We start from the raw sequence: 25262 nt of genomic DNA, 5'->3' as shown, positions 1-25262 counted from the left end.
GCAAAATGGAAGAGCTGAAAGGAGAAATAGGCAAATTACTGAAATGGGCAATTCATTGTTATTTCAATCTAATCTACCAAAATGCTATTGGTTTGAGGCATTCTCAGCTGCTGTCTGATGGGCCTAGAAGGTTACCCTAAATAGGTCTACACCCGCAAGTGCACGGGTGTCAAGTTGTAATAAATTTCGGTAAGACCGGTTCGTTCCTCAGAGACTAGTTGAACCTATTCTAAAATTAGAAAGTAATAAGATTTTAAAATGATTTGGTTTTGGTTTTTAAAATAAAATAAATAAAATATTAAAATAAAATAACGGAAATAAAAATGAACTCAAATGGGGGAGGAGTCTAGGTTTTAGGAATTCACCACATAAAATCACCTTTAGAAACAAATATTTAAAATGGTTAATTCTCTTTTTTTTTATAACTCAGAATTTCGGATAATGAACTATCCTAATTCCGGGAGATGTTTTCGTTAAAACCGAATAAAACATAATGATGTAATCATTTTATTTTAAATAAATAAATCTCTAAACTATTATCTATCAATCGGTAAGTATGCATCATCAAAGGATTCAACCTAAGTATGATGCATCAAACTAAAAGTATAGATAATGAATTGAAAATCTATTTATCAAACTAAAACGAATTAAACTATGAAGCATTAATCAAGAGTTAATCAAAGAAATATATCTCTAAAAGATCAAAATGGGTTTCATCGTAAAATCCTAGATGGAGAGTATTAGCTAATCATGATCGAGATTTAAACAAATATGAAAAGCAGGAGAGAAAATGGAAGAAATATCATAACTTTTCCTGCTATATTCAAACCAAACAGGGCCTTAGGGAAGTGATTTCCTTCTGTTTCCCCAGAATTCTGCCAAACGCACCCTTCAGGAAAACGATTTTCTCGTCTTCCTGGAAAATATTTCGATGAAGCTCACAGTACTCTGTCTTTCTTTCTCTCTCTTTCAATAATTTCGATGAAGCTCAGGAGAGAATGAGAAGAAAAGAGAAGAAGATCAAAACCCAATTAAATTCAGTGGATTGCTCCCCCAATCCGAGATGAAAAATGATGATGCTCTCCCTGTCCTGTTTATGCCCGAGAAGAATATCTTTCCCTCTCTTCTGTAATTTGTTGCCTTCTTTGTATATCAAGAAAAGATCCCCCCATGATGATGAAGACCGGCTCCTCTGTTATAAGAGAGAATTTATCCTCTCTCTACTGTATCCACTAATAACTGAGAGTCTTCTTTCTCTCTCAAATATCTTCTCTCCAGCCCACACGATTCTTTCCTCCAATCTCCAGCTGAAGCATTATCCTCCTTCCTATAATGGACATTCCAAGATCTCTTTCCATTTCTTTCTCTTTAAAAATATCTCTTCAAATCTCATTCTCTCTCTCTACTGGTTTTATCAAGGGTTCTTTGCTTTCCCTCTCTATTCAATTCCAGCTGGATAATATATCCTATCATATCCTCTCTCACTGTTATTTTCCATTAATAGAGATGAGAGGAAGAAGAAGAAGAATCGGCTTTCCTTCTCTCGGTCTCCAACTATTCCTCTCATGCTCTCTTTCTTAAAATGGAGAAGAGATAGGAAGAACGTGAGATTCTGGTGTTGATTTGGAATTTTTCAAAAGCATGTGATATGCTGCAACAGGGACTATCGTATTAGGGTGAGTCACAGTGAAACTGACCGTTAGATGGAAGCTCATTAATGCTGACGTTTCTGATGTTGGCTTACTCCCTTTTATGCTGTAGTGCGTCACACAGAATCAACCCCAAGTGCCTTCCCGAACATACCGACCGAATACCGAAATTTAGCCATCGCCATCAGATTGCACGCCGCGTGTCCAGAATCTAATTTGGTCCACTAATTTTGACTCAAACTTTGACTTGGTCTAATTTGCTCTCTCGGACTCCGATTTGACTTCTGTTTTCGCCGTTGGACTCGTCTTGGACTCTACTTTCATCCGAGCATCAAAATTGGCCAAATTACCAAAATTCCCAAATGACCAAACTGCCCTTTTGTGTGACTTTCTCCCGTTTTTATCTAACTTTCGAGCACAATTCCATAGAAGACACCTGAACAAGAGAAACTTACAAATCATCAGAGTAACCGCTCGAAATAGACTAACTAACCCGAGTTAAGAGATTCAGATAGGACATTTTCATGTCTCATCACTGTCTTCACCATCAATAGACTTCCTACAAGACTTCTTCAGAGTAAGTCTCCTTATGAGGTATTGTTCAATAAACCTCCCGATTATTCTCTTTTAAAAACTTTTGGGGTCTGTTTGATAGGCAATTTTTTACGGGAAAAGAGAAACTTTTTCCCAAAAACTGATATTTTCAAGTGTTTGATTGATAGTTTGGAGAAAATCTCAAATGCCCTCACGTGACCCTATTTTTCTCATATTTCCCTCAAAACAGGGAATCTCTTGACCCATCTTTTATTGGAGAAAGATTTTCTCTAGGTCTCTCTTCTCTTGGCAACCTACCATTAAACCCATCGGTTCCACCATTTTCAACAAACAAAAATAAAGGCAGCAAATGCAAAGAAGTATCTCACCGTGTAATCAATCTATGTTTAAGAATCCCCTGTTTTATTCTCTTCTTTTTCTCTCTCTAGCAGATGCTTCTTCCTCTTTGGGTGATATGAAATCACTATTTATTAATTAATTAAAGAATCTATCGGCAAACGAGTGTTTTTCTCTTCTTCTTCTCTCTAGCAACTGATATGATATATCAAATTAATCCCTATGAACGAATCTCTTAATACTAAGCAGATAGACTATAGTGTTCCTCTCCCTTTCCTTATCTCTCTCTCTCTCCCTCTTTCTCTCTCTCTCTCTCTCTATATATATATATATATATATATTGTGAAAATGAAGGAGTATTGAAGATGGTGATGAGATCACACAGTCTTTCTTTCACCAAAATAAGCTGAATGGGGTGTTCTCTTCTCCTCCTCCCACTCTCTCTCTCTAAATATTTTATTTTGAGTTAATCTATTGAATTCTTATGCTTGTGTGTAACATTCAAAGTGCAAATATAATAACTTATATAAATGGAAGTTTTAGGTAAATCTATTACAGTATTAATATTTGAAGATACCATGCTTGATCTTAATCATTCTCCTCAAAATGATGATCATCAAAGATTAATAAAAGTGAGGGAGATCTACAGCTTCTTTTGACAGAGAAGATGAAAAAAATGAGAAGAGGTTCGATCAATTTTAAACAATTTGAGATTTACCCGACGAGGAAAACTGTTTTTTGAAAAGTTGTAATTATATTTTATCTCAGCGAATCAAACAGTGGAAAATTTGAAAATCTTTAAGGAGAAAATGTTTCTCGGAGAAAATGTTTCTCGAAGTAAATATTTCTCTATTTTTTTCCTTTTCTCCCTACTGCTATCAAACACAACCTTGGTTCCTTGTGTTATCCACATTTAGGAGCTATCAGGCAGGACAAACTTAGTCCAAAGTCTTCTAGGTGTGTCTTCATTGGTTATAGCTCCTCTCACAAAGGCTATAAGTGTTTAGACTTAGATTCTCATAAAATATATATCTCAAGAAATGTAGTCTTTGAAGAAACTACCTTTCCATTTGCTGAGTCTACCATTTCCAGCTCCACCTCTGAAAATCCACCTATTACTTTGCAATTGCCTTTAGCATCTATACCTTCAAATGCTTCAAATAGTCCAATCATTGAAGATTCACCACAGCTCAGTGTAGGGATTTACACCCTTATACTAGTGTTTATAGCGGAAATAAGACATCTAATGTCTACACTAGTATCCCCAGGATCACATGCAAAACTAGTAATTAATCTAATAGAGATAGTAGATTACCTTAATCGCTTTTCCCTCGAACTAGTTGAATTGATTGAAGAAGACCAAGAGCTTCAAGTGTAGCTCCTCTACTTGGGACACGAGCAATCAATTTGATCTCCCACCTTGTTGTATAGCTAGCACACCAATGGTGGTTGGAAAGAAGAACACCTTCTTCTTTGACTAGATAGATAGTATGGGAATTAGCTCACTTTCTCCTCTCTACTTGATGTGGTAGAGTAAGAAAGCTTAGAGAGAAATTTCACACCTTATTCTCTGCCCTAAGAGTGTTTATATAGAACCCTAATAAGAATCCACCTCCTTTTAGATTTCCTAAAACACCCTTTAGAATAAGATTTAGGGAGATAGTCGAAAATAGCAACTATTGGTATTTTCTCAATTCCCTAAGGAGATGACGTCCAAACCCAGCCAAAATTGGCAGATTTAATGTTCATAACATAAGGAAACGTCCCTCCAAAAATCAGCCCAATCCGAGCCCTAAAAGTGCCCGAATCGGCCTAGGCCCAAAAACCCTGTTTTTGGCCTTTTTGTACTATCTTTGCCTAATTCCTTTTTAGGCCTATGAGATATGTTTATGGGACACTCCCATGATTATATCTCACTCCCACTAGTCATATCCTAGATCAATTTGTCACTCTTATGTGTAACCCGTTGTAGGATCCGATCGAAGTTAGCCGTGAATTACTTCGTAATTCGACGATCGTAGTTGGTCTCTAGCTACAACTCTACGATCCCTAAATCAATCGGACTTGATGATCTTCCACATCAATTATCCTATCCGACAAATTGTTCGCATTGTCACCTTGGTCGAAGGACATCTCCTTCAACTCCTTCACTCAGTACCTCAGCTACTGAATCCTCTGCACCTGAACCAAGTCATAGAATGACTACTAGATTAAGAAATGGAATCTCTAAACCCAAATGCATTCCTGATTACATTTCTCATTTATCAATTAGACACCCAATATCTCAGTCCTTTCTTACCCTATTACTTCATCATAAGGAACCCTCTACTTTCAAAGAGGCTGCTTCTGATCCAAAATGGGTAAATGCCATGAAAGAAGAGTTTCAAGCTTTACAAAGAAATGGAACTTGGTTTCTTGTTCCTCCTGATTCCTCTATGAATTTATTGGGTTGTAAATGGGTATTTACAGTAAAATACAAGTCTGATGGTTCAGTTGAGAGGTATAAAGCTAGATTAGTTGCCAAGGGTTATCATCAAAAGGATGGTTTGGACTATTCTGAAACCTTTAGTCCAGTAGTGAAGGCTGCTACTATAAGGACTGTTCTAAATGTGGCTGTCTCTAATGGATGGAAAATTCAACAATTAGATGTTTCAAATGCTTTCTTGCATGGTCTTCTTCAAGAAAATGTGTTCATGACTCAACCCCAAGGCTTCATTGAATCAGAATTTCCTTCTTATGTTTGCCATCTTCATAAGAGCTTATATGGATTGAAACAAGCTCCTAGAGCTTGCTTTCAAAGATTTGGTTCTTTTTTGCTCTCACTTGGGTTCAAGAGGAGTGCTCATGACCATTCTATGTTCATTCAAACTACTGCTTCTGCTATGATGGTACTGCTTCTTTATGTTGATGACATAATTCTGACGGGAAGCAGTGACACCCTTATGACTTCTCTTATAAACACTCTTAGCAAGGAGTTTTCTATGAAAGTATTGGGACCTCTTCACTTCTTTTTGGGAATTGAGGTAGCTACATCATCTTCTTCTGCCTTATTCCTTACACAAAAGAAGTATGCTCTTGGATTACTTGAGAAAGTTGATTTACTAGATTGTAAACCAAGTACTACACCAGTAACAAGTGGGAATCGACTCTCAGCATCTGATGGCACCATTGTCTCTGATCCTACTTTTTACAGAAGCATTATAGGTGGTCTTCAATACCTCACCATGACAAGGCCAGACTTAGCCTATGCTGTGAACTATGCTGCTCAGTTCATGCAAGCACCTAGGTCTTCCAATGTTCAACTAATGAAGAAAATTCTTAGATATGTAAAAGGAACAATTGATTGTGGGATTACTATTACACCTGGTGATGTTTCCAAACTAAGGTGTTACTCAAATTCAGATTGGGCTGAATGCCCTGATTCAAGGAGATCTACAAGTGGGTTCTGTGTTGTACTTGGCCAATCTCTTGTCTCTTGGTGTTCTAAGAAACAACCAACTGTTGCTAAGTCTTCAATAGAGGCAGAGTACAAAGCTTTGTCAATTGCTTCTGCTGAATTACTCTGGATTTCCTATCTCCTTGTTGAGTTGAATCAGAAGATTACCTCTATGATTGCTTATTGTGATAATTTGGGAGCAAAGAACATAGCTGCTAATCCTATTTGTCATGCTAGAACTAAGCATATTGAAGTTGACTACCATTTTGTGAGAGATTTAGTTGCTTCAGGTCAGCTTGAAATTAGGCATATTCCCTCTTTGGAGCAGCCTGCGGATTTGCTTACTAAAGGACTATCTAAAGATCTGTTTCTATCTCTTCGAAGCAAGTTAATGGTCCTGTTCGATCCATCAACTTGAGGGGGCATGACAGTGAAGGTTATAGAGGTGTAAACATAGTGTTACATTTACAAAGAAGAATGTAAGGGATGGTGTAACTAGAGTGTAAGAAAGATAAAGACTGAGGTGCCTATAGCTATAACTAATATAACAACCATAACTAACTATTCTAACAAACTAGTTAGTTATGGTTGTAACCGAATGAAACTCTTCTCTCTCTCTCTCTATAACAGAAATGTAAAAGCTTATAAAAGCTTAGAACTTCAACAATTAATACAATCTTTTTCGAGTGATTTAGAGAACTAATTCTTCTCTCTCTAGCTTTTATCAATCTCTTCTTCTTCTACGATCTCTTCTTCTTCAAATCTCTCTCTCAAAATCACCATACTTAACCCGAGTTCACTACAACTTTCCTCTCCATCTCTCTCCCATTTTCTCTGTCCATAAACTCTAGAATTTGGGAGATCAAATTCCTATATAATCTTGACTCCGAAACTAAATTTCTCTGTGTGGGGTTGTTTGGAGTCTTAATTGAAGCGTATCTACCAGACATTTTAGTTCAGAGTTGAGGCAATCGTCGATTTCAACTTCATTAATGGGGTAGCCTTCTTTGGAGTTCAAATCGGTCCTCCTAGACCCGTAAGCTAGTTGCAAATCGGTACGATGCAAAAATTAAGTTCTTGTTGTTGAATCGGTGGGCTCGTATCGATAGAGGCAGCGGTATGTATGTAGAAATGGGTCTAGTCACATCGTGTTATACACACGAACTCGGTCGAACCAGACCGATTTTGAGGTCGACGTCAAATTTTTTTTAATCAATGACGAAGCATGAATTAAAGTATTAGGATACTCACTACCTCTTTAGAACTAGAATCTCGCCCAAAAATCGGTTTTTTTGTAGTCTTTTGAGGTTTTCTCAATGTTTTTGGAACTCTTTTCATCCATGGCGGTTTCTAACAAATATGGTACCTCTTGCACTTAGAGTATGAGCACGTACACAATGGGCTACAACACATAATTGGTGTGGTCGATTCGTTTCAAAAGTCGTCGGTTAGCGGTGATTTTGATATTTCTGATGAGATGAAGCTAGGGTTTAAGGATTCGGGTTTGACTTTTAGGACTGAATTTAGTTTCTAATTTTGAAGATAGAGAAAAAAGGAAAACTTGGATGAAATTAACCCTCAAACTGTTATAGGATGGTGCGGACCAGCCTTCCGGGCTGCTAGTGATACTGTCCGCTTTGGCACACCTGGGCCTCACGGTTTTAAAAGGCCTCACTAGGGAAGGGTGCTTAACCTCTTAAGAGGAGCACCACACTCCTATCTCCCACCAATGTGGGATTGCTTTACAACACACCCTCCCAAGACCACATCATAGTAGAGCGAATCGTGCTGATAACGTGTTATATAGGATGGTGCGGACCAGCCTTCCGGGCTGCTAGTGATACTGTCCGCTTTGGCACACCTGGGCCTCACGGTTTTAAAAGGCCTCACTAGGGAAGGGTGCTTAACCTCTTAAGAGGAGCACCACACTCCTATCTCCCACCAATGTGGGATTGCTTTACAACACAAACTTAGTTATCTGAGCATTGTCTTTAAACAAACATGGTCATATTGACTGAATTGACCGAGTCAAAATTGTAAAATACATTGCCTTTAACATAATCGTATATTGCCCATAAAATCTCCCGTAATAAATTAAAAAGTGAGTCTCACATACACAGAGTACATGACCATAAAGTATAAATAAATACACGCAGTGAAGTCCAAGACCACAACTTCCCATTATCCACATCTTGTGGTCATGGATTTTCCATCTCTCTTCACTCTAATTCCTTTCTCTCTCTTCATACTCTGATTTTCCATCATCATCATTTCTTCTTCTTCTTGTCATTCTTCTTCTTCTTCTTTCATGGCGATAACAACCGCCTCAAATCCTATTACTTTTTCTACCATTTCTCCTTTACATAATACCCGTAACCCACTTCCTTGTTTAATTCATCCTCCTCACATCTCTTCACCAAAAATCTTCTTCACCTCAGTTTCCCTCTCCAGTTCAAAGATTCACAGAAACCCTAGAAATTTTTTATGTAAGGCGACGGAAGTTTCAGTTACTGAAGAATCATCAGTTTCTGGAGATGATGATGGTAAGAATTGGATTCCTGTGGTTCCTTTGGCAGCATTACCAAAAGGAGAGAGAAGGGTGATTATTCAAGATAATGAAACTATTTTGCTTTTATGGTATAAAGATTCAGTTTATGCAATTGAGAATCGTTCTCCTGCTGAAGGAGCTTATACTGAAGGATTGCTAAATGCCAAGCTTACTCAGGTTAATTACTTATTTTCTTAGTTATATTCAATTTTAATGTATTATTTGAGTAAGAATTGAATTATTAAATCTTTGTAGTAGGTGTCTTTTCATAATTTCAATATTGATACCATTTGTGAGGCCCCAAGCCTGTTATCGATATTGTCCAGTTTTAGACACCTCAGGTCCAAGCCGACAGGTACTGGGGTTTGTTCTTGTCAAAGGCTCCACGAGCCTACCTAAAAGGCCTCGAGATTGGGGAAGACTCTTCGCCAACCCATCAGAATACACAACGACACCGTAGACTCCCCACATGTATGATTTTGTTCTCACTTAGCCACCACCCAACGTGGTGTGAGGTTTTGTTCCACACCTGGAGGTCTCTACACTTACTAGGCTTGAGCGTTCACAAAGAGGAAATTGAACTTCAATTTGCACAAAAGAAGTAAAAGCAAAGTAGTTTGAGAACCCTAAATGTAACCTACCTTAAAATATCAAACTTTAGTATTGAAAGTTGATAGAAATCAGGTCCAGCTAGAATGTTACTTTTTTTAAGAGAAGAGGAATATATAGAACAAAAGAAAGGAACTACACAGGGGGCTATACAAAACGAAAAACAGACAAACAGAACGAAACCTCTAAAAAATTACGTAGTGAGTCTCCTAATTTAAAGTGAAATCCCTAAAAGTCGCCTGGTAGCTCAGTACTTTTGCTTGCACCACAAAAAGAGCAAACAAAGACGGGCAATTTACATTTGCAAATATTAACTATACCATCTCGGAAGAAAGATTTTTGTTACCCCATCCAAATGGATCAAATCAAAGTTTGAGAAATGAAGTGCCAATCTTCATATTGCCCTCGTAAATTGGTGTAGTCTCCCAATTTAACACACATACTAAATGTTACTTACTTTAAGGGGATGTGCACTATTTCCTTAGTAATGGGTTAGTGGTTGAAGAGATAATGGACAGGTTGTTGGCGAATAACATATTCAAGTTGAGTACTTTTTTGTTTATAGGGATAGTTTTTGGAACAAAATGGTAGACATCGATGTTGTCACATTGGTAGGCTGGACATTTTATACCACTATCTATATAATTATAATCCAAATCATAAATTTTAATGTCACTGTCATTTTTTGTCGAACTTTTTTTAAATATTTAGAGTAAGAATATATTGGTTGTTTGAAAATTGTAGAAACATAACTCTATATGAACACAGATCTTTCATGATAAATTGTTTGTTAGAACAGATACATATCTGGTATCCAAAGATTATGGATTATGAGAGATAAAGATACTTTTCGTTTTTTGGTAAAATAAAGTTACCCATTTCATTCTCGTTGGACGGTCCAAATAATTAACTTGTGATTTCCTTTTTCAGGACGGTTGTATAGTTTGTCCAACTACAGACAGTACATTTGATCTCAGGACCGGAAAGATAAAGGAATGGTATCCCAAGAACCCTGTGCTTAGAGCTCTCACACCTGCTTTGAGAGAACTCTTTGTTTTTCCTGTCAAAACAGATGACGAGAACATTTACATCAGCATGGGTGGAGCAGCAGTTGGATCCGGTGTGTCTGCAGAGATCGTCTTTAGTGGAAGAGCTCAACCAGGTGTTACTGCGTCTGATGTCAATGTGGACGAGGTATTACCAAGATTTTCTATTTTTAGTTAGAGTTATTTTATAAGTTGGCCGTGGGAACATAATAGATGACGGGTCCAGGTCACAATGTTGTGTGTTTTTTTTTGTTCAGCTTTGACATAAACTAACGACAGTTAGTGACCCTAAGAGTCTAAGACTAGTGAGTTTCGATCACTTACGGTAATTATCATTAGTTATTAGTGAATGTCTAGCTTAACGGCCATATAATAGTCAAAGTTAATTTGTGACCCAAACTACAAAAAATGCAATATCGTGATAGAGACCTGCCATATGTTGATTTTATACGCCCATCACGATATAACCGTTTTATTTAAACTAATTCATGCTCATTTGGTAGTTCTTTGAGATTCTTGTAAGTACTTCTAACTTCGCCTTTTCGACTATCAACTTCGAACCAGAACATCTTTTAAAATAAGTCGATCTGCTTTGAAAAGAAGTTACTAATCGGAAAAAAAAAACCTTCTATCGTTTAGTTACAAACAATTTTCATTGGAAATGGTATTATTAGCCATAAAAAAGGAAACGGTTAGAAACTCAATTTCTGCTTTCGTTTTGAGTTTGCCATTGTCATGATTAATGCAGGTGAGAATGGTAATTGATGAGGGTGAAGGAGGGTTTGGTTTCACGCGTAAGAACGAATTGATCAACGGAAAAGCAGCTATAATTGGTTTTCTATTGGTGTTAGACTTTGAACTGCTAACAGGCAAAGGCCTTCTCAAGGGAACTGGTTTCTTAGACTTCCTTTATGCTGCTTCAAATGCTCTTAACTAGGCATCGACGTGGAATCTGATGAACTAGAGGTAACTCATGGATTTGCAAAGATCACATATATACTTTTTCGTCTCATCAAACACATATGCTGATATTGACAGTCGTGTAGTATATATCTCACCTCAAAATGTTTTGTTCCTTATGTGTCTTCCCTTTGATTCTTTCTCAAGTTGTTTTTGTAAGATTATACTCAAAATGGTACTCATACCAGTGTTATGTTCATTGAATCGAAAATTTGGTATCAATTATTTCCAATATCTATGTATAAAATAATAGACGAAGTCATCAAATGTGTTTACTATACAATATGTTTATTGCTCAAAAATACTTGCCAATTTGAAACTTGTGAAGAAAATTTCATGATGATATCTCTAGTTAACTGAAGTCACTTTCTTGAATCTTGTCTTACCTTCTTACGCTTTGGGTTTCGGCATGTTTTCTTGCTTATCTTCTCAAATAGAGTTAGTATATTTCATTTGACAGGTAAATCATGGTTAAAGAAACTGAAATGATGATACTTCTAGCAGGGGAAACTCGGTACCACCACCACCAAAATTCTTAAGCAAATGAGTTTAGTCCAAGATATTTGTAATCTCGGTTATTGTTGACAGGTTTTTGTGCAGTACATTCATAACAAGTTAAAGATCAAAGATTCATAATCTCGTTATTTACTTAGATCGTAAAAGCTTATAAATAGATATTTGAAATACACTCAAACTATGTAAATAATTGACAATGATTACACGATTCTACTAAATCCATAAATCCAACGAACAGCTAAATAAAAACTCAAGAAACCTATGTAACATATTAACTTCTAGATATTACCTGGCCGACGTTTTTTTACGAAGAACCAAAAACCCTTACATTTTTATTAAGTGATGGGCCTAAAAAGTTTCCTAAATAGGTCTACACCCGCAAGTGCACGGGTGTCAAGTTGTAATTTCTGGTAAGACCGGTTCGTTCCTCAGAGACTAAGTGAAACCTATTCTAAGACTTGGAAGTAACTCGGTTTTTGGTTTTGATGAGGTTTTGGTAATAAAATATATAAAATATTAAAACAAATAAAAAGATGAACTCAAATGGGGGGAGAAGTCTAGGGGTTTCGAATCCATCCTTCTAAAAATTCTAACGACGATTTGTTATGATTTAATTAGCAAATTCTTTATATAACTCAGATTTTAGTCCATGAATGGTCTAAAAATCCGGAAGATTTTATCATGAAAAACAATAAAAATTATTAACAAATCATATCGATAAAATTAATTTTGGACTTCATCTAAACCCTAGATAGACAAGAGTTTAGCTAATCATGCTGGAAGAGATAAACATTTAAAGTTATATAAGTAAAAGAGTAAGAAAACGTAACTTTTTCGCTATTTCCAAACCAAACAGGGCCTTAGGGAAATGATTTCCTTCTGTTTTCCCAGAATTCTGCCAAACGCACCCTCAGGGAAAACGATTTTCTCATCTTCCCGGAAACGGATTCCCTGTGGGAAAACTATTTTCTCACCATTTTTCTCATCTTCCTCACTGATTTCTGTCTCTCTTTACTGTATTTAACTTCTTCTAATCTTTGTCTTTCTCTGTTTTTCCTCTCTCTCTCACTAAAATAGTCAAAACAGAAACAAAAGAACACATAAAATGATAATCAATGTTTGAATTTATGATCTCTTTCTTCCTCTCTCTCTCTACAGCAATCTGTTTGGATTCTTTCTCTCACTACAACTTCTGTTAATCTCTCTCTCACTAAGAAAAGATACAGAAGAAGAATAAGATAAAAATCAATGATAATCTCTCTCTACAAATTTCTGTCACTCTCTCTCTGATTTTTCTATTGGTTGAGCTCCAAAGAGGCTTCAGCCCCCAAAGATGAGATGTCCCTTTGTCTGATAAGAGTTCCTGATTTATAGAGAAAGCAGACGAAAAGAATCCAAAATTCCAAATCTCTGTGGTGTGGCTGTCTCTCTATGTGATAAGATCAGCTGAATCCTCATTCAAATATTTCCTTCCCTCTTAAAAATCATCTTTAGTCGAATTTCTCTTATCTTGTTTCTTCATTGAGTCGAATCTGTCCTTTGATTTATGATATCTCCTTTAATATTAGTAGCAGCCCTTTCAATCGAAAATCTCTCAATTCAATCTTCATCCAACCGAATATCTCCATAATCCGAAAGTTTCTGTTTCTAAAACTCATTCCCTTTCTTTCTTATTTCCCTCTTTGATTAACAAACATATGCTTTCTCTTTCTTAACCTCTCTTTCTTTCCTTTGCTAATTCGAGATACACACAAAAATGAAGCTGCTCTTGGTTTTCTCTCTCCACTGTTAGGAAACTTAAAAGGAATAAAATCCTTAAGTTTCTTTAAAAAGGAATCAAAGAAGAAGAAGGGGATAGGCACTGTTTTCTTCATCCATTTAATTGCTGGCTCATAGGGACTGATTTGGTGCTTCACGGCAGTAATAATTAAGTTGCAACGCCACCCTAGTTGCTTCCATGTGTGAAGATAAAATCTAGGTCCCCATCTCCTTTAGATTTACGCGGGGAAGTACGGAAGTATGGGTTGGCGAAGCACCTAATCATGTTCTCAACATGAATCCCGAGCATTGTCTCACGCAACCCACCAGTTTATTTCTCGCCACATGTCGTCGTCATACTCGTTAGTCAACTTAATTGGACCAAGACTTTGACCTTCTCTATCTTGCTCGTTCGGACTCCGTTTTCACTTCCGGTTTCGCCAATAGACTCGTCTCGGACTCTACTTTCACATGAGCACTAATATTGAGCAGAATACCCTTGTCATTAAAATGACCAAAATGCCCCTCAAGTATGTCTTTATCACGATGTTTTCGCATCGAACTCCGTAAATGAGACCTAAGAAAGAAAATCAAATAATTCATCAGAGTAACCGCTCGAGTTGGACTAACTAACCCGAGTTAAGAGATTCAGATGGGACATTTTCATGTCTCATCATTAAGCTTCTTGGGTTCTTCTAACAATTTGATAAAGTTCGAGAAGACAATAATATCATTTCTAGTGTCTCTAGATCTAGTAACCCCCATTTCCATATTGTGCAATAACCAAAGAAGATCCATATGATTTTGCTAAAAGAGTTGATTTGTTTTCTATAGACTGAAGATATCAAAACTTTGTGACTCATCTACTCTCTGTGATCTCACTAATTTATGCTAGTACCTATAGGCTATAGTTGTAAAATCACATATTCTCACCAGGTTGACTACAAGCATTTGATTGAATTTGGTAATTGAGTTTGGCTTAAACGGAGAAAAAGAAAACAATCGAGTCTAAAAATAGGATGCAAGAAGGCACAATATGAAAGAAAAATGATAAAGTTCTCTTTTACCTTACTCCCTTGCATAACGCCTGGCCTCTGTGACAAAAAAGAAAGGATTTTTTGAGTTTACATCTTCAATACTAATTGGTAATGAGTTTATCCCTCAATAATTGATGATTGAGTTTACTTCCCTCAACTTATAAGTTTTATTAAAAACACTAAAACAATGTTTGACGTGTGGAGAAAATTATATAACTACCAAGAATAATATTGGGTAATGTGATTTTAGTAATTGTAATAACTTACTTTAGTGTTAGGTCTGGTCAAGAATATGATCTGTAATGTAGTCCTTGAATTATTTAATTTATAATTACCATTAATGTTGAGGGGATAGAGTCGAAAAAACCCAAAAAGAAAAGGGTTGTTTTTGTCTGGTTGAGAGATAGGAGGCGAAGCTGTGCCACAGGGAACGAGGAAGGTTATGGTTCGAAACTGGAAACTTTGTAGATTCAATGAAAGAGACATTAAGTAAAGACATCACATGAAAGGGGAGGAATTTAGTCGATTCATCTGATTGATCAAGGAAAGAGAGAGACGTGAGAGAGTGACTTTTTTTTTTATCTTTCCAGGTCGCCGGCAGGAAAATTTTCCGGCCGGCAACCTGGTCGGAGAAGACAGAGAGAGTGGTGGGGAGAGAGAGAGGTGAGGTGGGGAGAGAGAGGTAAGGTGGAGAGAGAGAGTTGAGGTGGAGAGAGAGTGAGGTGAGGTGGATTTTTATTTCCCTAAATTTGAAATTGTTTGTTAGTCCCTAAATTTATTTCCCTATAACAACTTACAAAATAAAATTGTGAAACAAAATTGACCAATTTTTGACCAAGTCTTCACACTCCGGAAATTATTTTGCTTTCCCCAGAGCGCTGGCCTTTGATTTTTCAAGAATCCAGATTCATTCCTCGGTAGATGTCTATGTGGTTGTCCTAGTTAGAATGTAGGAGCATTTATTTTATCCTACTTACAACTTTTCTATTTTGTAATACAAGCTAGGGAATAAATCGTGCTTTTGGCACACCATAATTTGTTGATTATGTTACGTAGATGAACACATACTACCATCATACCGTAGAAAGAAACCTAATCATATTCTCCTCAACTTTTTTTTTTTGTTTTTTTTATTTTTTGATGAAGGAACTTTTTTTTTTGTTGAGAGAATATTCTCCTCAACTTGCATAGCTAAAATCAACATGTACATTCATTAAAAAAAATCATAGTAAATAAATTGTCCTAAAATTAACATTACGAGTACAAATTACAAAATCTTACTTTGTAGTCTATGATAACAAATTTGCCATGTCATAACTTGCAATTGTAATACTATACCCAAATATTACATTAATGATGTGTTTGATATCAGAGAAATAATTCCCTATGAAAATAAAAGAGTTTCTATAGAAAGTATTCCATGTTGTGAAAAATATAAAGGAGGGAAGAAGAAAGATAATGGAAATATAGACCAAGAGGTAGAGACAAGTATAACTAGAGTTGTATTCGTATGCTTGTAGATGATTTCTCTACTTTGGTACATTGGTATATTGAGTACTATGATACATTGGTTTGATCCATCTTCTTCATTAGCAAGTAACCTCTTTATATAGGCATTTAGCTAGATGAGTTACACATCCAATAGGCACACAATAATGGAGCTTGAATACAAAGTAATGGTGGAAAACCTATGGTGGTGGGAGTTACAATTGGTGGTGGTCATCCACCATAAATCTAATATTTATAACACTCCCCCTGGATGTCCACCACATTAGAAATTGTCTCATTAAAACCTTACTAGGAAAACTCAATGGGAGAAAACCATAGTGAAGGAAAAAGAGTACAAATTCTTTGTTCATGTACATCTTTTATGTACACATAATCTGCCTCATTAAAACCTTGTTAAGAAAAACCCCGTGGGAAAAAAAATCTTAACGAAGGAAAAAGAGTACAGTTTGAAAATGCAGTATACAGTGTCTACATAAACTTGCTCCCCCTCATGAAGGTTGGGGGTGTTGTTCAACTTTCTATTGTCAGCTTCCTTTTGGTATATATACACAAAAATATAATAAGTATCATTTGACATTTCAAGTTGCATTCATATAATGCTTCAAAGTTTATGCACACTTTAGATTGATTTGTTAAATCCTTCAGGGATTTCAGTTGAACTCACTCTCTAGTGATCCATATCTGTGTATCATATATATATATCGATTAGATAATTATAATATTTTGTGAAATCGTGTACTAATCATATTTCAATGTGCAATCCACTTGACGCGCATAAGAGGTGTTAAACTCATCATTCAATGACTAGTTGTCTCGCCAAAACCTTGTCAGGAAAATCCAATGAGACAAAACCTGAACGAAGGAAAAAAGACTACAACTTTAAGAAAATCCAATCGTGTTGATAACGTGTTGTGAAAAATAAAGGAGGGAAGAAGAAAGACAATGGAAATATAGACCAAGAGGTAGAGACAAGTATAACTAGAGTTGTATTCATATGTTTGTAGATGATTTCTCTACTTTGGTACATTGGTATATTGAGTACTATGATACATTGGTTTGATCCATCTTATTCATTAGCAAGTAACCTCTTTATATAGGCATTTAGCTAGATGAGTTACACATCCAATAGGCACACAATAATGGAGCTTGAATACAAAGTAATGGTGGAAAACCTATGGTGGTGGGAGTTACAATTGGTGGTGGTCATCCACCATAAATCTAATATTTATAACGTTCCATGTAATATACTCCATATAAATAAGAATTTTTCATTTCGTTGTCACTTGTTATTTTGCAGAATTACATAATTATTTTATTTGGCTGACAACTAACTTCCACGAATATGTTAAAAAGATATTTTACCATTATATTGCTAACATGATATTTTTACCTTAGATTGTAAAAATGAAATTTTACCCCAATGCTACCAAATGACATTTTTACCCTCATGTTAACACTATTGTCTTTTTATAGCCAAAGACATTTTTACCCAAATGCTTCCAAAGTGACATTTTTCCCATCTTGCAAAATAACATTTTTACAACGTTGTCACAATAGCATTTTACTGTTGCGTTGTCATAATAACAGTTTTACCCTTACATTGTAACAGTAATATTTATACCTGATGATGAAAAAATTGGTCATTAATTGAATAGGTCAATAAGTTAGGGAGAGACAAAAAGATGAACGGGTCAACCGTTGTGAAGTCGCCATATAGGTGAATCCGGAAGAGCTCTGCCACTCAAATTCAGAATTGGGGGTTGGTACGAGTGTCCTTGGCGCCTAAGCTTTTCCTCTTCCTCTAAATACAACCAGGTATCCTTTAGTTTTTTGAGAAACAAAAGTCGGTATGCGGAAGTGGGGTGGTACTTTAACCCAGATACTTATGTGGTGTTGGAGGGTGGGGGGGGGAATTTTTCGACTTAATCCTGAATTTAATCTAGGATCTCGACCGAAAAATATCGTAAGTTTTTTTAGGAACTTGGGGTACATGAATCCCGTGAGAATAAACTTTTCTTTACAAAATTTATAAGAGCAGCAATACGATTTATTCAAGATACATGATACCCTTGAAGAATGAAACTCAATTATATGAGATAAACCCGAATAAGAGAGTTTAATATCTCACAACTACGAAATAGTAGTTTCATCTCAAGACGTTGGATCTACGCCGCCTCGTGACAACCGGCTATCAACAATCGGCAAACAAGCTTATACAAAGCAGATATAATAAATCTAAATGGGGGCAAGGGGTAAGCTAAATACAAGAAATCATCAATTGAAGGTCCAATTCCTAAACTTAAAATTTCATACTCAATTAATTTAACTGCAAGAACGCCATACTGATTTAAGCTTCAGAGAGGTTTTAAGGTTCTATGCAAATTTCGCCCTTAGTTTGTAAGGAGCAATTCGAGAATTAAGGCGACATCTCTTTATCCTAAATGGTACTAAAATGACATTTTTTGGCAATCAGACTAACACTAGAAGCAGGGACGCCTCCAGTAAAAATTCACCAACATCTTATAACTTCAACCATAAACTCAACTCCTGGCATAATCAAACTCTACTTTACATTCGACAAACTATTTGAAGTCATTAATGTCTTGTAAGAAAGAATCAGCGACTTAAACCACCCGTTATAAAGAAAACCCAATGATCATTGAAATCATCCTTGAAGCAAAGATAGGAGGGTCGTCTGATACGCAACCAATGGAAGGAGTGACTATCCTTGAAAGACAAGTTCACAAGATGGAGGAAGTGGAACTTCCAGTTGTAGATAAAGCAAAGCAAGTTGATTCTAAAGCTGAGCTGACACCAAACAGAGGTCAGTGACGAAAATGACATCGTTGTGAAGGAAGAATAGTCGGATTATGTTGAAGGGATTAAAAGAACTGTCGATATCTATGTTGCAGTCTAAATTGGGAATATGCTCTCAGAAGTTACATATGTGGGAAGCACAATATTATAGAACGAAAAACAAAAGTTGACCCAGTTTTTAAGGATATATTCTTCGATTATCACACATAAAGTGAATCTCAAAGGAGATTGTAAGGTTATTAAACAGAAAAAGATAATTAACTTCGCACTTGAGGAATAAGTGGAAATAGCAAAATAAGTGCAGATACTTTTGGTCTTGTGAGTAATACGGGAAGCTCATTACCTTAATTGGTTGGCCAACGTAGTTTTGTTCCTAAAAATGAATACTACGTAAAAGATGCGCATCAGCAACACCGAGATCATACTAATTATAATGTTATTAATAATGTATTTATTAATTAAAATACAACTAAGTGTGGTGGGACAAAAATGTTGATTTGTAAAGTACATCAAGGATCTAAATATAATATTGTTTTATCAATTATAATACTTTTATAATATTATAATTAAAAAATATAACTTATAAATTAGAATACCAATGAAATAATATTTTTTATTAATTAGTATTAACGCAAGTCTCTATTCTATATTGACATCTTTATAGTTTTATTAGTTTTAAATCCACTACCTGACCATTTTTGCTTATAAACTTTTCAATTTTAATAATTTTGAATTTAATACATAATATATAAAATAAATGAAAAAAGGTATTATTTATTTTAATTTATATAAATTGTTAATCTTATCTATCAATTTAAATATTATTTAATAATATAATTTAATAATATAATTTAATAATATAACAAGTGTTATTAAATATATACGTCAATCTATAAAATATAAAGTTTTTTAATAAAATAAAATATATTATTTAACTGCTCATGTTATATTATAAGATGTAAGTGAAATGTGGCAGAAGAAGTAAACATTAATTACTGTCTTGAATTACGAGGTACTAATGCCTCATTTCCGCCTAAGTTGGAAATAAATAACTAACTAACTGCTTAAAATTATCAAATGCTATGACCAAGTTTCAGATTAAGCTTAAATTACAAGATACAGTACAGAAGTTGAATCTATTCGAACAGAACTAATTAACGATATTTACAAACTTAAGAAAGGTTCTCGAGGTTTTAAATATGATATTATTTTATTAATTATAATACTTTTAATAAATAATTTATGAATTAGAATGTTAATGAAAACATATTATTTATTAATTTGTTGTAACGTAGTTCGAGTTTCTATGTTAACATCTTTATGGTTTTATTAACTTTAAATCTACTACCTTACCATTTTTGTTTATAAACTTTGTTATTTTAATAATTTTAAATTAAATATATAATATATAAAATAAATGAAAATAAATATATTATTTATGTTAATCTATAGAAATTAATAATCTTATTTAATTATATTATCTATCAATATAAATATTAACTAATAACATAATTTAATAATATATTTATTATAATGTAACAAGTTTTATTAAAGATAAACGTCAATTTATAAAATATAAAGTTATATAGCAAAATATAACATATGGATTTGAGTTTTCATCGACCTACATATGATGTATGTAATCCAGTGAGCACCTATAGCATTTGAAAGATCAATAAGGGTGAGGCCTAAGGGTAAGATTTTTTGCCTGAAAGCCCGAAACTCGGCTAGGAACGCCGGAGTATGACAGGAAAAAAGCCCGACACGGATAATGCACGCCCGACCCGGCTAAAGATAATGGGCGGGCTTGGGATACTTCAAAAAAACCTTTGCTCGTCTAAGAAGCCCGTTCTTGAAGCCCATTTAAAGGAGTAATCCGTATGAGTGCAAGGGTTTAACCTTTACTCGTTGGTCTAACAAGAACGAAATATTCCTTAACCCTGAGCGTTAGATCTAGAGTGGTCTTGGTTATGGCCTATTTAAAGGCTTAAAGCCTTTCTTCACCTTCATTTTAACAGCTATAACATTTCTTCAACTTTTTTATCTTCTTCCGCTCTGTTTAAATACCCCATGTCTTCATCTTCTTATTCTTATACAAGATCCTAAAGTTTACTATTATTTTTCTCTTAAATAATTCATAGAAACCCAAAATCAACGACAATTCACCGACTGAGAACTTTGATCAGATTCGGGATTAAGTCGGTAAGCGTTTGGCGCGCTTCTACCTTCCTATATTCCGGGCTTAAGGTATCGACCTTGCTCACGTGGACTTCCCTAGCCTTCTCGTAAATCCCATGGTAGACCTGCTGCATTTGAGTCGTGGCAGAGCTTAGGACAATCGTGCCGACCCCCCATTTCCGGGTTTGACAAGCACATCTCTTTCAGATCCGACCTCCCTTGCTGCCTTGAAGCGGGTTGACCCACAAGCTCTTGATCTAATTTTGCCTCATTGACTCCAATCAACTGATGACTACTTTTTGTATCGCCACGATCCTCGTCACTCATCCTTAGTCGAAAGTAGAAACTAAAGATTAGAAGAAGGTCGCGATTTTGGGGAATAAAGAAAAATCTCTGGGGCATAAAGACTTTGATCAACTAGATTTGAAGATGGGGACATATTCATTGTTGGTTCAAAAATTAACAAAGTTAACTTTTACCCCCTAATCTACATCTCCCTCTCTCTCTCTCTCTCTCTCTCTCTCTCTCTCTCTCTCTCTCTCTCTCTTGCTCATCTTCTCTCTATCTTTATATCTCTTTCTGGCACATCTTTTTTTATCTTCCTCTCACTGTTGCTCTCTCTTGGCATCTCTCTCGTTGTTCTTCTCACTCTCTCTTGGTCTCTCTCTCGGCCTCTCTATTGAAGGAACCCAATAATAAAACCCTAAACTCGCAACAGGAAAATGGGTTAAATTGAAACACCCATAACATATCCCAATTTCAAGTCTGCTCTTAATTTGATTAGGTAAAATCTTTCAGAGGCATCAGACTATCAATAGTTGTTATTCCAATGAGGATTCAGCGATGCCTAATAACCGGACTATCAAATTTTGATCTAAAAGAATTGAAACCCTAACATCACTCAAATTGCAGACAATAATCAATATCAGAACAATAATCTCTCAAACCTATACCAGATCTTTTTTCAGATGGGATTCGCGGAGCAGTGGATTAATTTGATACATACCTGCATCTCCACCTCTTCTATGGCGATTCTCATCAATGGTCGTCCAGGTAAGAACTTCAATGTCTCTAGGGGAATTAGGCAGGGAGACCCTTTATCCCCTTTTCTTTTTGCTCTAGCTATGGAAGGCCTCAGCCGTCTCCTGGAATCCAAAAACAGTCAAAACCAGTTCATTGGCTTCACCTTCCCTAGGTCGGATTTAACGCTCACCCATCTTCTTTTTGCTGATGATTGCCTCATTTTCGGTCTTAACTCTTTTGAAAATATTAATATCCTCCAGAACATTTTAGATACTTTTAGTGCGGCCTCGGGCCAAATGATAAACTATGCCAAATCTACTATCTTCTTTTCCAAAAACACCCATCCAAAATTCAAGCGCCTCATTACTCGTAACCTGAAAGTTCACCAAGCTTCCTCTCTAGACAAATACCTGGGCACTCACCTCTTCATCGGAGCCAATAAAAAGCAAGTTTTCTCCTCCCTCATTAACCAAATACAACATAAACTCTCTAAATGGCACACTAATCTCCTCTCCCAAGCTGGCCGCTCTGTAGTGATCTCCACCATAGCAGCGGCCGTTCCCCGATACCAAATGCAATGCTTTGCCATTCCTAAAGGCATTAGCAATCGCATTGAGACCATTCAGCGGTCTTTCTGGTGGGGAAAATCGAAAACCATCCACACCATCAACTGGCAACAAATATGCAAGCCCCGCAGATTTGGGGGGCTGGGTATTAGATTACCTTCTCTGGATAATGAAGCCTTCCTCAGTAAACTCCTTTGGCGTGCTCTCAAAAACCCTGATTCGCTTTGGACGAAGATTCTTAAAACTAAATACTACCCGAAAGACACCAAGCCTTCTATGGCTAAATCTAACCATTCCTGGTTCTGGAAATCCATGATGCAGCGGTTCAAACAGGTCCAGGAGCTCATCTTTTGGGATGTGAATAAGGGAACCAATATTAACATTTGGGAGGACTACTGGATTCCGAATCACAAACCTCTGATACCGAACTTGCACAATTGCGGATTAATTACAGTGGATCAGCTTATCAATAATAACCAGTGGAATGTGATCCTGATTCACCAACTTTTTGACAGCGAGGTCGGCAAGGCGATCTGCAGTATCAACCTTCGTCATGATAGAGATGACTCTATGAAATGGTCTCTCACCAAATCAGGTAACTTCACTATCAAATCCATGTACTTTCACTTAAGAACTCAAAATATGGACTACCATCATCCAGAGTGGAACTATATTTGGAAAATACAAACGATACCCCGGATTAAACTATTCTTATGGAAATGTTGTACCAACAGTCTTCCAGTTCGTGGACAAATTGGTCAGTTTATAGGTAATGTTTTTAACTGTGGTTTTTGCGACAAATTTGAATCGTTATCTCATATCATGCTCCATTGTACTTTTTCTCGTACTATCTGGTTTTTCTTTAATGTCAGGGTGGAAAGTATTGACAACCTGCAGGACTGGATTTTGAAATGGAAATCCTTGGAACCAGATTTGCAATACCTTTACGCTAATATTTTGTGGTTCATATGGAAAGCTAGATGTGAACAATGTTTTTCCTCGAAGAATCAAACTCCGGTCCAGGTTATCAATAACATTAAAGGGTCGGCTTGTGCCCTAAAGAAAACCAAACCAGCAACAAACAGAAAGGACTCGCAGGTCTGGCAACCCCCGGAATCCCCTTACCTGAAATGCAATGCCGATGCTTCCTTTAAGACTCTTACAGAGGCGGCAGGATATGGAGGCATCATTCACAATGATAAGACAGAATTTCTTTTCGCTTTTGCGGGTGTCATCAGAGGCCAATCGGCAGAAGAATGTGAGGGTCTAGGCATTCTCAAGATCTTACAGTGGGCTCATCAGCTACAGATAATTCATCTTATTTTGGAAAGTGATAATCTTAATATCATCCGGTACCTGAACAACTGCAGCTCGGCTATTGAATGGCAGACAGAGAAGTTAATAGACAACATCCGTGAGATATCAGGCCACTTCGCCTCTATTAGATTCGTCCACATTCCCAGAGATCTCAACAATTGGGCGGATAAATTAGCTAAGTGGGGCAGGCACAATAAGTGTAATAGGATGTGGAACTCCTGGGGGGAGCTAACGAGGGAGTTACCGCTATAGGCGGTGTGGTTTTGCTTGTGTTCTTTTTGTTTTCTACTTCAACAAAAAAAAAAAAAAAGGTTGAATGAGTAGTGTAAACAAAATTTCTGATCATGGATGAAACAAATGGACCATGACAGTGAACTCATCCATAGTTTTCTGCTCTTTCTTGATTGGCTTGCCCTTTGGGCGAATGATCTTAGTAAGAAGACAAAAAGGTCTTCTTAGGAGAATAGACAGAAGTAAAGTATGGTAACTTAAGGAAATATTAAAGAAAATAAGTGGATTTTTAGAGAGAGAAGATCGGAATGGTGCTCGTGGTGGTCGGAAGTTTTTGTCGAAGATGAAGATTAGGAGGCAAAATATAACATTGTCAATTTTTGGACTATAAATGAATATGCCCCTTAAGTCAAATCTAGTTGACCAAAGTCTTTATGCCCCGAAGATTTTTCTTTATTCCCCAAAGTCGCGGCCTTAGAAGAACTCAAAAGTCTTTACTTTGGCTTTCTCTTATGTGTGCAATCCACACGTGGATTTTTACTTCTCATGATGTTGTGAAACATGAACTGCTTTATCACCCCAAATGAAGTCTACTGGAAAAGTTTGAAGAGAGATAGAGAGGTAAAACCGAATTCCAGAACCCATCGTAAACTCTAAAATGAACAATGAAGAAGGTGAAAGAAACGACGGATCTATCCATAACCTCTACCTCTTGATCCAACTATTGTTGCCCACCTCTCTCTCTCTCTTTAATAAAGGAACAACTTGAAAAGCCTACCAGACAGCAACATGAAAAGATGATTGATAAGAAATGGCCCCAATGTTTTGGGGAAGAAAGCCCCTTTTATACCTTAGAAATTAAGACTAACTTAACACGGGCTTAGTGGACGGGTTTAGCGGTCAGGCTTACTACACGGGGTAAGGGTTTTTGAGATAGAGCCCAAGCCCGCCCATTATCTATAGCCAGGTCGGGCGTGCACTAACCATGTCAGGTGCGCACTACCCATGTCGGGCTTCGGACTGAACGTTTTTTCGTCGAACTCGGGCATTCCGGGCAAAAATTCCCACCCCTAACCAGGGATGTGCGTGAAGCCCGGTTGTTTTTCATGTGACTTGAATATTTGGTAGCTCTGTTTGCGAGGTCTGCGTTGCAGGGTTATTTCTCCAGGGT

At 36.4% G+C, this 25262-nt stretch overlaps 2 protein-coding genes across 3 annotated transcripts; both read left to right on the top strand.

Moving 5' to 3' along the window:
- The first annotated feature begins 8079 nt into the window (after positions 1-8079).
- LOC147532417 (Rieske (2Fe-2S) domain-containing protein) lies at positions 8080-11775 on the top strand. Of its 2 annotated transcripts, XM_086647861.1 has the most exons (4): positions 8080-8701; positions 10064-10327; positions 10928-11145; positions 11600-11775. In XM_086647861.1, the coding sequence occupies exons 1-3, from the start codon at positions 8285-8287 to the stop codon at positions 11114-11116; spliced, it is 870 nt and encodes a 289-aa protein (XP_086503987.1). In that variant the 5' UTR covers positions 8080-8284; the 3' UTR covers positions 11117-11145; positions 11600-11775. The 2 variants fall into 2 exon arrangements, with proteins under 2 accessions (XP_086503987.1, XP_086503986.1); XM_086647860.1 differs by lacking the exon at positions 11600-11775 and having other exon boundaries at positions 10928-11441.
- Positions 11776-18668: 6893 nt separating this feature from the next.
- Positions 18669-24112, top strand: LOC147532416 (uncharacterized). The gene is made up of 3 exons (XM_086649948.1): positions 18669-18783; positions 22575-23121; positions 23416-24112. The coding sequence occupies exons 1-3, from the start codon at positions 18669-18671 to the stop codon at positions 24110-24112; spliced, it is 1359 nt and encodes a 452-aa protein (XP_086506074.1).
- The last annotated feature ends 1150 nt before the right edge of the window (positions 24113-25262 follow it).

Source organism: Eschscholzia californica, unplaced genomic scaffold (genome assembly GCF_041429995.1).
Source record: "Eschscholzia californica isolate CP2 unplaced genomic scaffold, dmEscCali1.0.p SCAF_6, whole genome shotgun sequence".
Classification (NCBI taxonomy): domain Eukaryota; kingdom Viridiplantae; phylum Streptophyta; class Magnoliopsida; order Ranunculales; family Papaveraceae; genus Eschscholzia; species Eschscholzia californica.
The sequence above is the reverse complement of the archived record's forward strand: the minus strand, read 5'-3'. Positions and strand labels throughout refer to the sequence as shown.

Coding starts and splice junctions, on each gene's coding strand:
- LOC147532416 (XM_086649948.1), top strand. CDS start 18,669: ATGGAAGGAGTGACTATCCTTGAAAGACAAGTTCACAAGATGGAGGAA. Junction 18,784..22,574: donor TGAGCTGACACCAAACAGAG/GTCAGTGACGAA, acceptor CCATTCCTAAAG/GCATTAGCAATCGCATTGAG. Junction 23,122..23,415: donor AGAGATGACTCTATGAAATG/GTCTCTCACCAA, acceptor CTTTAATGTCAG/GGTGGAAAGTATTGACAACC.
- LOC147532417 (XM_086647861.1), top strand. CDS start 8,285: ATGGCGATAACAACCGCCTCAAATCCTATTACTTTTTCTACCATTTCT. Junction 8,702..10,063: donor TAAATGCCAAGCTTACTCAG/GTTAATTACTTA, acceptor TTCCTTTTTCAG/GACGGTTGTATAGTTTGTCC. Junction 10,328..10,927: donor CTGATGTCAATGTGGACGAG/GTATTACCAAGA, acceptor TGATTAATGCAG/GTGAGAATGGTAATTGATGA.